The following is a 14,425-nucleotide window of genomic DNA, read 5'->3' on the forward strand; positions in this document are numbered from 1 at the left end:
GGTATAATACATTTTTCTCTTTCTCAATCACATCATAGCAGAATTGTATCAATAGCAAACAAATAGTAATTCATATGGACTCCTGAACTTGCCATACATGCTGGTTAGTTGATAATTTTTATTCTTTCATTGGCAAAAGTCTGTTAAGGACAAATTAGATTGAAGACCAACAGTCTCTATCTACCTAYCTCACATTTTTAATCTCACTCATATCTGTAATAAAAAATACACACTGTATCTGCTTTTACAGATTTTATTTACATAAATATCATGAAGAAAATATATCTGTTACAGACAAGAATAGGTTGTACTCATCTTTTTACATCTGTAATAGCAACTAACTAAATATCAACCAAGTCAGATGAATTTTGTCCCATGCCATTAAATTCAGGCCACATTCTAGTACAATGTTTATTGTGGGTGTAAAATACACGAAGGTTTTAAAAGCTTTATTTTATATTGTGTAATTCTTCTGGAATTTAAAATTTAGATGCTTATAGCTTGTTTTAAAAAGAAATACGATATGGAAAGTTTTTTCCCCCAGTCTTACAAAAAAAAAAAAAAAAAAAAAGAATGAAAAATATAATTGTGACATGGCAACCACAGCATTTGTTGGTAGTTGCCAACACATACATCTTGCATAAATCATGCATCTATTCTAGAATTTTATTTTTCAATGTTGGAGAAAACAATCATTTATGAAATTCTTTATTATCATCACCTGAGGAGCAGCAGATTCATACAACTGCTGTGAAAACAATCACCTGCCAAACAGTACTTGGCTAAGTCCTTTCTAATCTGCTTAGCACCAAAACATGACCAATTTATAAACTACTTTTCATCAGTGGATGTAAATCTAAACAAATAAAAGAACTGGAAAACAGAACTCTTAAAAACATTATTATAAATAACCAAGCAAAATCCATTAATTATCAGTCAAGCTGTTCTCTGCTTTTTGACAACTGATCCTTAGCTGGGTGCTTCACTTAACCATGGACAGTCAAAACAACAGGTGGCAGCAGGATTATATCAATGTTGCATCTCCTCGCAACTGAATCCTGATGGTCCCATAGGGGAAGGATCACATCTCGTTCTCCTGTTCGCCTCTCCCTACAGCAGCCCATTCATAAGTCTCTCTCACCTTAGAGCTACAGGTAACTCAAACCTTGATAGCATCAGCTCACTTAGATGTACTTTTACTAAGTACCCACTGCTTCATTGGATTACTAACCAATACTGTATACATTACAAAAACTAATTGCTGTTCAAAGCAATCAGGAATCCATATCCGATTCCTAGGTGTAAGGAGATGCTGCTGAAGGGAGAAATACAATCTTCTCCCATGTGAAGTTGTTTACCACTGAAGAAAAAAAAATGAAGCAAAAGCTGAAAAAATAAAGAGAAGCCTAGAAAAGACAAAAAGAGTTAATGGTACTTTTTCAAACTCAGTTTCAACGTAAAAGTTGGTAGTTCTCAAATACACATTATAGCATTTCAGGAATTCTCATATTAAGCTTACTATTTGCTGCTGTGTTCAAACTAGCTATGACTGTATTTCCAGATATAAATGTTAAATAATCTTAGCAACCAGAAAGCAGAGTGCAAATGAAAATATGTATTATTTTGAGATACAGGACATGTGACTTACTGACTCTGCTGATCTTGCACTGCTTTAGTGTTCTCAATCTGCAGGTCCTCCTTTTCTGCTCTTGCTGTTAGTTTATTCACAGGATCTTGTAAGCTCTAGATCATAATCAATACACAAATGAGAAGAAAAAAATGCAACAAAATCAGGAAAGCAAAGTGGGTCATGTAAGGTCAAACACTACAGAGCCTATGTAAATTAAGCAAGAATATGTTTCTGAGCTGTGTCAAAGCCATGTGTGAATCCAACAAACAAAATAACAAAAAAATGTTAGAAGATACTCATTCCAGCTGAGTCACAGGAACACAAAGCTCATACACTTTATATAAGAAGACAAATCTTGGCTACTTCTGAACACATGTTGTGTTCCCAATGTTTTTAATGAAAACTATCTATGCGATGTGCAAAGCAGCCACTAAAAGTGTGTTTCTTTGCCTTTGTTGGACTTGTCTTTAAGATGAAAAAGATTCATTTTTAAAAATTTATCATTTCCTCACTCTACATCTTTGTTCTCTTTTTTCTGACACAACTATTTACATAACCTTTAGACCTGTAGTGTAATGGGAAGATACTACCCATACCCTAATTTGACGCACTWACAAGTGAACACACAAAGCATTATATGTTGACTAAGAACACATATGTGATAAATGTACTACTGGTTGTCCCTGTTATGCATTAATTAGTATTTTTATATGACAAACTAAATAGATGAAGATAGTATTTAAATATTTGTGGATCTTAACTACATCTATCCAATGGTTTTGCTGTGCAGCTGAAAATATTTCCCTCTTTCCAAAGTCCGACTCAGCTTTCTAAAAAATAAAACCATGTTTCACTTGAGTAGTCTCAAACAGTTGTAATCAATTTTATTTATAACTGATACTCTTACAGCCTCGTCTCCTCCTCCTCTCCAAAATAGAAAAAGCTACAGATAAAATGAATAAGCCACCTTTTATGCAAAACACAAAGAGTACAAAAAAGTATTTTTTGTGTCTGGAGTTTTAATGAAATGCTAATATATGTCATCAGAATAGCAAAACAACAAAAAAAATCATCACTATGTCTGTCTAATCTGTTGAATAAAGGTTAGAACCCTCAGCCAATCTATTACGATAAAAATRTTCCCACTCATTTAGTAGTGCATATTTGCACTGTTCCTTCAACCAAAACATAGTCACTAGAAGGAGCATTCCAATTGCTGCTTAGGTTCGCATTTGTTTACATGAAGAAATGTATACTTCAGTATTTTAGAAACCAAACTAATGGATTTTTCATATGTTACAGTTGCATTTTTTTCCTCTCAGTAAGCTATTTCTTCTTTCCATTCCACAAATTAATTTGTTATAAGTATCTGAAGACACTGTACATCAAAGAATGAGGGATCACATAAGCAGCAATAATAGAGAGGCCTCAAGTAAAATTTTCTTATTCTATGATTGCCATTTTTTAAAAAAACACTGTAACAGCACTAATCAGAATATCTTATAACAGACTTCTTAGATTCTGGAAATGGATACTTGTCACCTTAGATTACCTGTGAATGAATATATTACCCCTTAACTGCATTTGTACAGGGTACTGATTAAACTGTACTTTTTGTATTATTAAAATCAATGGGAATTATTGCATTGATCCAAGAGGGTCTGGATTAGCATTCAGAAACATAAGAATACATATTCTACTCACACAAAAATGCAATGCAGAAAAAGAAAACAAAGATTTGCACTAAGGGGACTGTACTACTTCTGGCACTCGAGCTATCTTGGACACCTTTGCAGCAGGCTACCCAATACTCTACCCAGGAGGTTACRGTCTGACAGCATGTGGTGCTCTGCCCCACAGTACAGCAGAACAGAACCCATCACAAAAAGAAGGGGTGTAATGGTTCTGAATAACAGAGCTACTTTAACTACTGCCTAATTATAAAAGCTTAAGACAAACATCAAAAGTAAAGTCTCCACCAACTTTATAAAAAAAGGAAAAAAAGGAAAGAGGTCATCCTCCTCCTGCAAAAAACTATATTATGATGCTTCCTTTATTGTTYAGAGTGTTTCAGGAAATCCGTTTTAATGGACTGTGATCAAACCACGGAAACAGCATATAGAAATGGTGTTCACAAGTGCCTTGGGAAGGAAATGGCATGATAATAATGAGAGTTACTATTTCCTGTATTAGAAAAATAAATATAAGGCTGAAAGATAGCCTCAGTTTCAGAGATTATAATGAAAATTGTTAAAAATTGGAGCCATATTTTAATGCAATAACTGTTTAGCCAGTTAGACAATATTCTCTCAAATTCTGCTAGCTAGCAAATAATGAAATTATTTTCCTATCTCCTGCCTCCCTCCCTCCCACATCCCCATGTGCACTACAAACTGACAGGTCTTTTTTAAAAGAAAAAAAGGTTGAGAATGGGTATGAAATACAACTGAATATTATGAAATAATCATCAACTGCTTTCTCAATGAAAATCCACAGTAACGTTATCCTTATTATCAACCTGCATAGAAATTCAACCACTGACATTCTATAATTGTTTCAGGCTATATCAGAAGAAAGGAAGAACTTGCATTAGCTAGAGAATGTAAACATTAAAAAAGGCTACAAGCATATAGACTGAATTCAGACAGAAGCAAGCACACTTCAGTTTGGTGTATGAAACCTCACTGACTTCACTGGTTTGGAAGAAACAAATCCATAACTTCATAGTATTTGCCAGAGCACTTGTGTGAATTCACATTGCCTTTGTAGAGAGCCAAACATGCGACTGAAGGTAGGATCTATTCATGTTGAGAAAGACTTCCTCCTGGCTTCATGACTTCTCTTTTACCATAAAAATCAGGGTAAGGATGTCCACAGTAGTGGAGCAAGTTCAAAGTCAGTCACTCTGCCTATCTTGTCTATGCCCCTCCAGCTGAAAGCTACCCAGCGGTAYGTTGCTTGCACCCATTACTCAGAATAAATATCCAAGCCAACAAGGGGCTCCTTCACAGCAGAGTTAACTCAAATTCCAATTCAGGCACTATTCATATGCTGACTGCTATTCCCTTATAAAAAGCCTTTCACCTAAACCTGGGTCAAGCCAAGCCAAGATCATCTGGACTGCACACAAAGCCTTTCCTCTGCAGTTAAATCACATGAGTACTGACAACGCACTCAATTTCCCCATGAGTGCCCTGGATAAGTTATGTACTTCCTCTTTACCAGGAAAGAATCGAAGTAGGATCGCTGACAGCAGCTCTGGGAGCCAGGAATATGTCCCAGGAAGTCCTACCAACATATGGGGAARTGCAGTACTAGTCAGGAGACAAAAAAGTGGGCATGTTTCGTGTGTGTGTGGGGGGGATCCAAATAAGAAGAGGAAAAGCAGGTGGCTTTGGAATTTTTTCATGGAGTTCCACGTAGAAAAAGAGAACCCAGGGATACAAAATTTTAGGCTATCTTGCCTGGTGAGTAAAGTCAATAACAAACAGAAATGAGAATGGTATCAGACYACAGTAAAGATCAGCAGAACACAGCAATATTGTAGTATCTTTTCAAACACAGTTCTCCAAACTATTCAAGCAGCAGTGTCCCATTTTACACACAGATAAGTGGATGCACAAAGATCCAGGCCTWTTGACTTCCTTACCCACAGCCGTTATTATTTCTAGGCTCACATAAACTATTCAGGAAGTTTGGTATTATAGTATTGAAATGCAGAAAATGTAACTAAATATTCATTAAGTAACTATGGCAAATAAACAGTTACAGAAATTAGAAAGAGGCATCATTCTTGGAAAGTAGCCCTTGAAATAAATTTGAATTCATATAGTAATTTCAAGAAAACAAAACCTTACAAGTTTTACCAGAACAGCAGCCCATCATCTTTAATATTACAGTAAAGGATACTTCTACATCACAATACAGTTGTTAGCACATTAATAGCCATCTTTCATCGAGCCTAAAACTAGCAGTTAGGAAATACAGCTGAAATAGCACAATTACACTTTCACTCTATACCCTGAAGCAAAAGAAAAAACAAACAAACAAATAGGCTGCTTTTCATTAAGGGAGCTTGGCAAACATCTCCAAAGACAATGTTTTCTTTCCAGAAACAATCTTGAGAGGCGTTTAAGAGTCTCATTTTTGAGGTGAACCTAGTAAAATAATATATTCATACTTCAAAATGCAAATAGTAATTTTCCAGTGCATAGCACCTTCTAATTTTTCAATAAGAAAATCTACATCTAAGTGAAATATTAACACTCTTTCCTTAAATTCTTGTTTTAAAGTAGAAGTCTAATGTTACGTACATACATGCTTGGTTGCTTAGTTTAAGTTGAAAGGATCACTGAAGGTAAGCCTTTAATATCACAACTGAAATCATAACAAAGACGAGGATGATTTGCAAACACCAGATTCAAAACTACATAAAATTACCTGTGCCTCTTTTCTTTTACAAGATCCCTTTTAAGGTATGACAAGTAAAAATATTCTAAAAGAGATAAACCTGATTAAATATGTAAAAATGGGCTTTTTTAAAGATTTCATGCGTGTTTTAAACAACTATATATATTCAGATTACACATTTTTAATGCATAAAATAAACAACAGACATTTTATTTTTACTGAATAAAATTGGGTACCTTATGTTCCAGAACAGGTGCACTTTCTATACAAGTTTCCCTCCAAGATGTCTAAATGTTGCAATACATTTGGAAACAGCTTTTGTCTTGCTCAAATAAACAACTTTTTAGATATTCAAGATAATAAACAAAATATACCCAGCAAAAATAGAGACTGTCCCSACAAATTAGACTGTATTAGACTGAAATTGGTTTGTTTCAAAGCATAGAGAAAAAATTCTTCAAAGACTTCAAATATCACAAAGTTATGAGAAAAACAGCCGAGTCGTGTGGCACCCAGTCCCCTGGACAGGATGCTGGCTATTCTAAATCCAGACTGTGAACTAGGCAATGTTGTGATGGGTGGTGAGAGTGGAGAAATAAGCTTGCTTTTCTGTTTTGGAGTTTAACTGGGGAGTCTGTAAGCAATTACTGGTAATGTCAGGATAATTAAACATGCCCGAACTATCTGCTGCTGAAATTTGGAGATATACTACAGCTAGGATCCCTGTCTTCTGTGATATGGACTAGGAGAGAAGGAAGCTTAGAAATACGTTAACTTCATGCTAATGAGGATGTCTCCAGCAAGACAAAATTCTTCAGTAGACGGTTAGCCTGGAAGAGCTGCAGTTTTAATRCTGTCCAGGACAGAGAGAATCTCTTTATCTTTTCCTCTGGTCAGGAGAGACTGAAGCTTGACATTTGTTTGTTTGATTAATTTGTTTTGTTTTGATGTTTCAAGCAGCAGGAATAACAGCCTCTACAAGCTTTTGTACACTTCAAAGTTCAGCTACCGCTACCTCTCAATCCACACTCTAGAAAACAACTTTAAACATAGCATAGTCATGTACAGATGAGTTTGGTAGCCTGGAGTGAATTAAATTCTATACCTTCAGGTGCTTATTTTCCAGGAGCTCTGGGTAGCTGTATAGCACAGTGTAGCCCAACTTTCTCTTCTACATGTAATATTCACAAACATCTCATGGATTGAGGCTATGACTTAGTAATTTTCAGACTGGGTTGTCTCTCTGAGCAAACAGCACTTTGCTGCAAGCTGTTCATTCCTCACTTTTCTTCCGGTGATAATCCTACCATAAAGCCTCCAGATTAAAATGCTGTTTTTCTCCCATACAAATAGACTCAGCCAATCACTGAGTTACTAGGTTGCACAAAATAACTACAAGCCAAATACAGTGCAGGGGAACTGGAAAGTTAATGCACTTTTCCCACTGGTTCCCTATTTCTTTAACGAATCTCCAATTGCAATGGGCAAAGCAAATTCCTATGTGTGCAGGTACAGTGCTGACTGCTTATTTTCAGATACTTGGCTAAAGTCTGAACTCAGAGTTCAGTCAGATATTGCACATATTCCATATTCAAAGATTATAAAAGAATCACCAAATACTAGTGAAGCAAAACAATTTTTGTACTCCAAAACAGGTGTGGTACCTCTGAGCATCTATGTACTCATATTCACTCTGATAAGGTCTTCTTAAAGAGGTCCATTTTTTAAAAAACAGACAYAAAAGCAAAATAGTATTTATTTGTGGGATTTTGGAGAGCAATAGAAATCCCTAACTCTGCTGGATTTTACTACTTTTTAGGACCAATCAAGCACAATCCTAGTGAACACTTAAACATGTACTTTAGTGAAACCCTTCTTCTGAAATAGGTCATTAATCACTGTGCTCTACATGCAGTCTTTAATCTCACAGGACGGAAGTGCATTTGACAAACAATCTATATTTCAATGAAACGAAATACCGGAGATAAAATAGCCACTGTTGGACAATCTATGGTAAGCATACAAAATATGAATGTGTGTGTTCTACAAAGTTGTATTGTCTCTTATTTTTGGCACTGAAGAAACATACATATCTAYATATTCTTTACCTTTAACATAGTGAATTCATATGGCTGATAACCTTTAAAACTTTCATGGATAGCTGCCATGGTGTGTGACGTTTTTTCCCAAAAATGAAGAAGCGTTGTCTGTAAGGGAGGGTAAAATTTCAATACAATGTTAAACACCAGTTTGCTTTTAATGCAAGTTTTACCCCACTCTCCCCTTATTAGTTGTATTAATAGTTGTGCCGTATCTGCATATTGTCATAGTAACCTCTTTTGAAAATGCATATTAACAGGAAATCTTTCTTTTAAGAGGTCAACATTTTCTTTGGATACCTGATATGTTGTTAATACATGAGAAAGGAGATTGCATCTGCTTGCTCCCAAAAGATCCACTTTTTGGCAGACATCAGTCTTCAGTTTGTCAAAGTTGAGTTTTGCATGCCGCACTTGAGCTTGAACCTTCAATCAAAGGGACAATTGTTTATGTAGTGAGACAATTTTTTTCACTTTTCTACCRCAACTTCTTCAAAAAGCAAACTAATAAAACTTTTAAGAAAATCAGACAACCGAACAGCCTCACTTAAAAATTTATATGTAAGTTTATTATAGCATCGATCTCACAGAAATCAAGACATGGCAGGCTAGAATATATTAGTTCCTACTATTTTCCACATTACTGTTCTTATTCTGTATTAAGTGAATAAATTGTCTTCTATCCCCATACATAAGATGAATATATACTGAGAAGATAATAATTAGACAASATACTCATTTTGGTGTCTTCTTACAGAAATTTCAATTTAAAGCCCGATCAACAAATGTGTTTACTACATAATACACATGCATACACAGGCATCTATAAGCCCTCTAGTAAGAAAAATACTACATTGATAAACTATAAAGTCATCAATCTGCAGCTCTTGTTCACGGTAGAGCACTGCAACGACTCTGAACTGCCACAAAAGTTCTTTCATTGACGTTTTTCTTATAAAATGCTATTCTTATTTATTACTGCTTTAAGAGATATACGAAGGCCCCTTTTCTTATGGACAAACAACTTCAGTTTCAGTTTCAAAGCCTTTTATAGTTTTCAAACCATTCTTTTACCATCTGTTAGGTATATACAAGACACTCGATTGAACAAGCCACACGTTTGACAACTAGTATTCTCATTGTTAGATACCAGCATAGAAAGTTATGTACTGTTTTGTGTCCAGGATGCCCCATTTTTATGACAGCTTTGTATACATACTATCCTAAATATTTTATTAACAGAAAAATGTGCATACAGCTCTTCGTAGTTTTTTTTCCAAAAAACAGAAAATGATCAAACACAAAATCTGATGGTTTTCCTATACTCTCTCACAGTTAGAATAGAAAGCTACACTCCAAAAAGTTTCACAGTGAAAAAAAAAATCACTGCATGCAAATTAAATACGTTACTTGCCCAACTCAAGAGAAAGTACATGTATTTTGTTCAAAATACACAGACTCAATCAAGTAAGTCAAGATCCAACAAACTTGTGTGCCCCTGGTCCTCAGMAGTGAATCCAGAGCTGTGCAGTAAATACTCACGCTGTCTGCACTGTAAGGACAGATACATACCTCAAAACGCAATCCAAAGCAGTAGGGTGGTTGTATTTCTAACCTATTTTTCCTAAACTCATTTACAGTGTATGCGAATTTCAACCAGGCAGAAAAACACCAACAGGTCTGCATCACAAATTCTTCAGATGACCCATTCACACAAATTGTGGCAATGTCTAAAGTTGCTGTGAGCATGGTGACTCTTTTTCACCAAACTCATTAGATCAGCTGAGCATTAGTAATATAGTAGAGTGGCACGTGCCATAAGTCCGAGTTCTCCGTAAGGAATGAACTACCATAATTCAAAAGCACTGACAAATGCAGCATTCTCACAGGTGGGATTTTGCATGTGGAAAAAGATGGTATGTCTTGGAAAATCTGCCTTTTTTATTTTTTTTTAAATAAGAAACGTCAGTGATATTTTACCTTTATAAAATAGATTGTGGTTAGTGCATTCATCTAGGAGGGGAAATCTTGCACATCAGTTCATTTTCGCAGGCTACCTCTGTATTTTACACCAAACAAGTAACAAATCCTGAGTGGCAGTATTAACAACTAAATCCTACATTTCTCCAAACTTTACCAATACTCCAATCAGTAGCCTTCAGTATCTTAGTGATTACTTGTGCTATTGTTGCTGCGTATTGGAAGAGCATCACACTGAAAGGGGTCTCCATAGCTGGAAGAGTTCTTTGGTAGTTAKGATACATTTTGGTGAGGTGAAGACAAATTTGAACTCCCTCAGGAAAGAGGAAATTGCAACTGTGACTTTCACTCCTCCGGCAAGTCCTCTGAATGCTAAGCTATGACATAAAAGGAAGGACCAACGACTGCCAAGATATTCCCCTAAAGAGCAACCATGTTTTGTGAAAAGCTTTACCCAGTCACAACTGCATTGGCATGCTCCGAGAGTGCCCCTTAGTTTGGGATCTTGACTTTGGGAGCCTTTGACTTCACACTGCTTCTTTTAGCTTGTGGGTCTCAGCCTGGCTGAAATATGACCAATGCACCATGCTATTTGTGCTGGGAGAATACTGATCATATGCAGAATTTTCTAGTCAAAACAGCAGGTGGGTAAAGAGCTCATCTGCCTCCAAGATTAGGCAGCAACAGAGAAGGATGCGAGCAGTTCCTAGTGGAAGGAGTGGGGAGCCTTGGATTGCAGTACCGGATAACACACCTATGTCCTGCATCAGATCCTCAAATCCCTTTTTTGTTTTAGCTCTGAGCGTCTGAGAACATGGATTTAGAATTTTGAGTCTAAAAAGGAGAATAGGAGAATTGTAGAGAAAATTGTAAGCTTGTGCAAAAAGGAACTTTTAACTGATGCCCAAATACGAGAGTAGGGACATCTTTAGCTAGTAAGAATTGCTACAAAAGGCAGGCATTTAAAGAAGATATGTTGTAGAGCCTTGAGAAACCCAGAAAGACTTAAGACTAAATTCTCAATTACACCTATGTGAAGGACTAAATTCTAATCTCAGTTACAGACATGAAAATCCAGGGAAACTCACCTGATGTCAGTGCAATTGCATCAAGTATAAAACTATATTTTATAAAGGTACACCAAGATCAGAATCTTTTCCTATTCAGTATATGATAGCACTGTTTTTGTGAAAACACAGAAAAAACAACTGTGCATACTTTGCATACTTATAGTCCAAAAGAACAAAGAATCTAAATATTGTGTCAGACTGAATTTGGGTCTACTCAAATGTACCTTATGTCTCCAATTCATTAGAAGAAAAAAAAAATCATAAAACAAAAAAACCTGTAAAAGTTTCCAATTGAGTGAAAGGTTAGAAAACTTCCACATAAGATGCTCTTTTCTTCCCTTTGTAGCACATATCACTTTATTTTCTGCTAGGTAGCACCTTCTAGCATGCAGCCTCCAGAGAGATTTAGCATGAAACAACAATGTAACATGTATCTTAATGTGCAATTACTGTCTCTTTTAAAAACTAGAACATTTATAAAAAGAAATAGATGATCCACTCAACCCAATGTGGACTACAAGCCCCTATGTCTGGTATGTCAATGCAGATACTTAATGCARTGCTGTGTTACGGATGCCTCAATTTTTCTTGCCAACCAGGGAAGAGATACTACTATGAGAACTATTAAATTAACGATGTTATTCAGCATTTTGATACAATGAACGTTTGCTAAGCAGTATTCTCTATTTTACAGCAGCAGTGCAGGACAGCCAAGAAAGAACACTGCATAATACATCAGCATGATCTTTTGCCTTTTATGTGAGCCTATAAATGCATTTTCAATTCAAATTACTATTAAACATCTTTTAATATTACTTGTAGCTTCACAAATTAAGTTTAAAACCTTTATGCTTATGAATCATAATCTACTTAATCCCACACAAATTATCAGACTGAACCTTTGGTTTTCTGCGCAAGGGAACGCTGATGTAATACATACTAATCTTCTCCTTTCTCAGCAATTACTCTTTAATACATGACAGACAAAAGGACCTCATTGTGGCCTCAGTCCTGCAAATTTTTATGAATATATTTAACTTCATTAAAGCCGAACACATAAAATTTCATCAAAATCCTGGTCTGAAAAGAGTATTAGGATTCTACTGGCTGTTAGAGAATTGCATTGATCCAAATGTGACGAACATTTGAAAGAGGCAGCTCCTAAGCATCTGAGCAAAGTTTAGTTGCTAGTTTCACTCTACAGCTTTGAATTTTGAATTTTATACTGTACAAGAAAATCTCATCATGGTATAGATGACAAAAAAAAGGGGAAAGAAAAAGGATACTGCTCTCAATCTTTTTTTTCTTCCTAGCATCAACCTGCTGGAGAAACTAATTTTAATCCCTCAAATACAAATATCAAAATACTATATTTAAGAGACAGAATTCTTTACAGAGAGGACATAATAAAACACAAATTTGATGAGCAATATTTTATCAAATCAATAGCTTAAATAAATATAAGAAGCCAGATAAAACTCAAATAGTCTTAAAAGACAAAAAATTAATGATAAGATCCTAAGCCCTGAGGCTTGAAAGTCAGACTCCTGTATGTTTGATTATAAGGGCCAGTATTTGCAAACAGAGGTTCCTAAACCCATATGCAAACACAAAAGTCCCAGTCTTCAAGGGTACTAACATCAAAAAAAAAAAAAAAAAAAAAAAAAAAAAAAAAAAAAAAAAAAAGTTCAGGCTCAATCAAGAAACCTGTTCAGTGCATTTGGTAACTAAAATATGGATTCATCATGTATTTTCAAGCAACTTTTATGTCCTCCCTAATATTTCTGTGTTATTATTTCCTTTTAGTATACTATAAAATACACAGTTCATTTTCAGTAGTAGCTCAATTTCAGGGATGATTCAGCTAGTGAAGAGTCACCTCCAAAATGAACCTACATAGGATAAATGGCACTAACTCATTTTTAATATAGTATACTTTTGTCTCAGCATTTCCAACATAGAAGCAGAAACAGATGCTTCCCGTTTAGTTTGTCAYCCAGCTTCTCACTTACTTGATCCAAAAAGTATGCAGTGTGTGCATAAGGTGGGAGGGGGTTAAGTAAATCAAGAGGGGAAAAATGTCTGGAATATAGCAAATTTTCCTATTGGGGGTTCTGGGTAAACTCTACCAGCAGATGAAATCAGCACAAATCTCTGCATTAAATAAGTACAGCACCTTTCTGGCAAAAATAAACATTGGAAAGACTACACGAAACTTAAACGCAAACTGATTTACTTGGAGGACAAACTGTTTATCATATATGTTGCAGAAAGTAGAAGGAATCAGATTCGCAGTTCCTGAAAACTGTAATAACCAGATGAAAGCTATGAAGTTATGACAAGGAGTACCCATTACACGATTACTCTGATATATACAATTGATTTTTAATTCAAGATTGATGCGTGCTAGTCTGAAAACAGAAAAGATAGTGGTTTCTATGCAAAATAAAGCCTAAAATTAAACCGCTCCATGCGCAACATAAGGACTTCCAGAGTCTTGCACAGTACTAAACCTGATTCCAGTATGTTTTGGTATGTTCTGCATTTTGCCAGCTATACTTTGACTCAACTACTCCCTTGACTTGAAATAGGATTTATTTTATCTATAAAGCTCTGTTCCATGAAGTTGCAGGAATAACATATAAAAACAATAGTTAAATATGAGATAAGATACCTTTGTTTGTATATGTTAGACCTAGTTATAAATATTTATTTATGATCTGATAAGAAACATTGATAAAAATTTACTTTAGGAAGTAAAATTTATAATGTGAGAAATACCTAGATAAAAAGGAAAGCTATGTGGACAGTACAATAGATCCAAATAAAATCTCTCAGTTTTGAAGCTCAGTTGTATGTCAGATTTGTTCAAGAAATGAAATTCTATTATTGAAAGAGACAATATAAATTTAAATAACCTAGAAGAGAGTGCTTAACAAGTTCCAATGGTACATTTCAGTCCAGAATGGTGAACTTGGGAATTATGACCGTCTGTGGTTGTGCACCCATCTCCACACACCTCATCCAATTAAATTTGATTAAGCAAATTTGCAACCATGTTGCAATTCATACAAAAGACTTAATTACCACTGCATGTCTACTTTTCTTTTCCTTGAAAGCAACAGAAGTATGATCTGCCTTTTTGTCACAAAAGAACAACAGTGAATACATATTTAAAAGAAGTATTTTCCAGCACTGAGAAGAAAAACTCCAGATATGTTTGCTATACSGACAGT

General features: G+C 35.3%; 1 protein-coding gene across 5 annotated transcripts in view; it reads right to left on the minus strand.

The window, feature by feature from the left end:
• ICA1 (islet cell autoantigen 1) overlaps positions 1–14,425 on the minus strand; it is a 67,729-nt gene that overhangs the window by 22,265 nt on the left and 31,039 nt on the right. For all 5 annotated transcript variants that reach the window (XM_085310552.1, XM_085310551.1, XM_085310548.1 and 2 more), the window contains exons 7-9: positions 8,440–8,565; positions 8,149–8,247; positions 1,649–1,743 (exon numbers count right to left, since the gene is read on the minus strand). In XM_085310552.1, the coding sequence (XP_085166678.1) occupies positions 1,649–1,743; positions 8,149–8,247; positions 8,440–8,565 (320 nt within the window). The remainder of the gene's footprint in view (positions 1–1,648; positions 1,744–8,148; positions 8,248–8,439; positions 8,566–14,425) is intronic.

The sequence above is a fragment of the Rhea americana genome, unplaced genomic scaffold (assembly GCF_003343005.1).
Source record: "Rhea americana isolate MKP2758 unplaced genomic scaffold, rheAme1 scaffold_32, whole genome shotgun sequence".
Lineage (NCBI taxonomy): Eukaryota > Metazoa > Chordata > Aves > Rheiformes > Rheidae > Rhea > Rhea americana.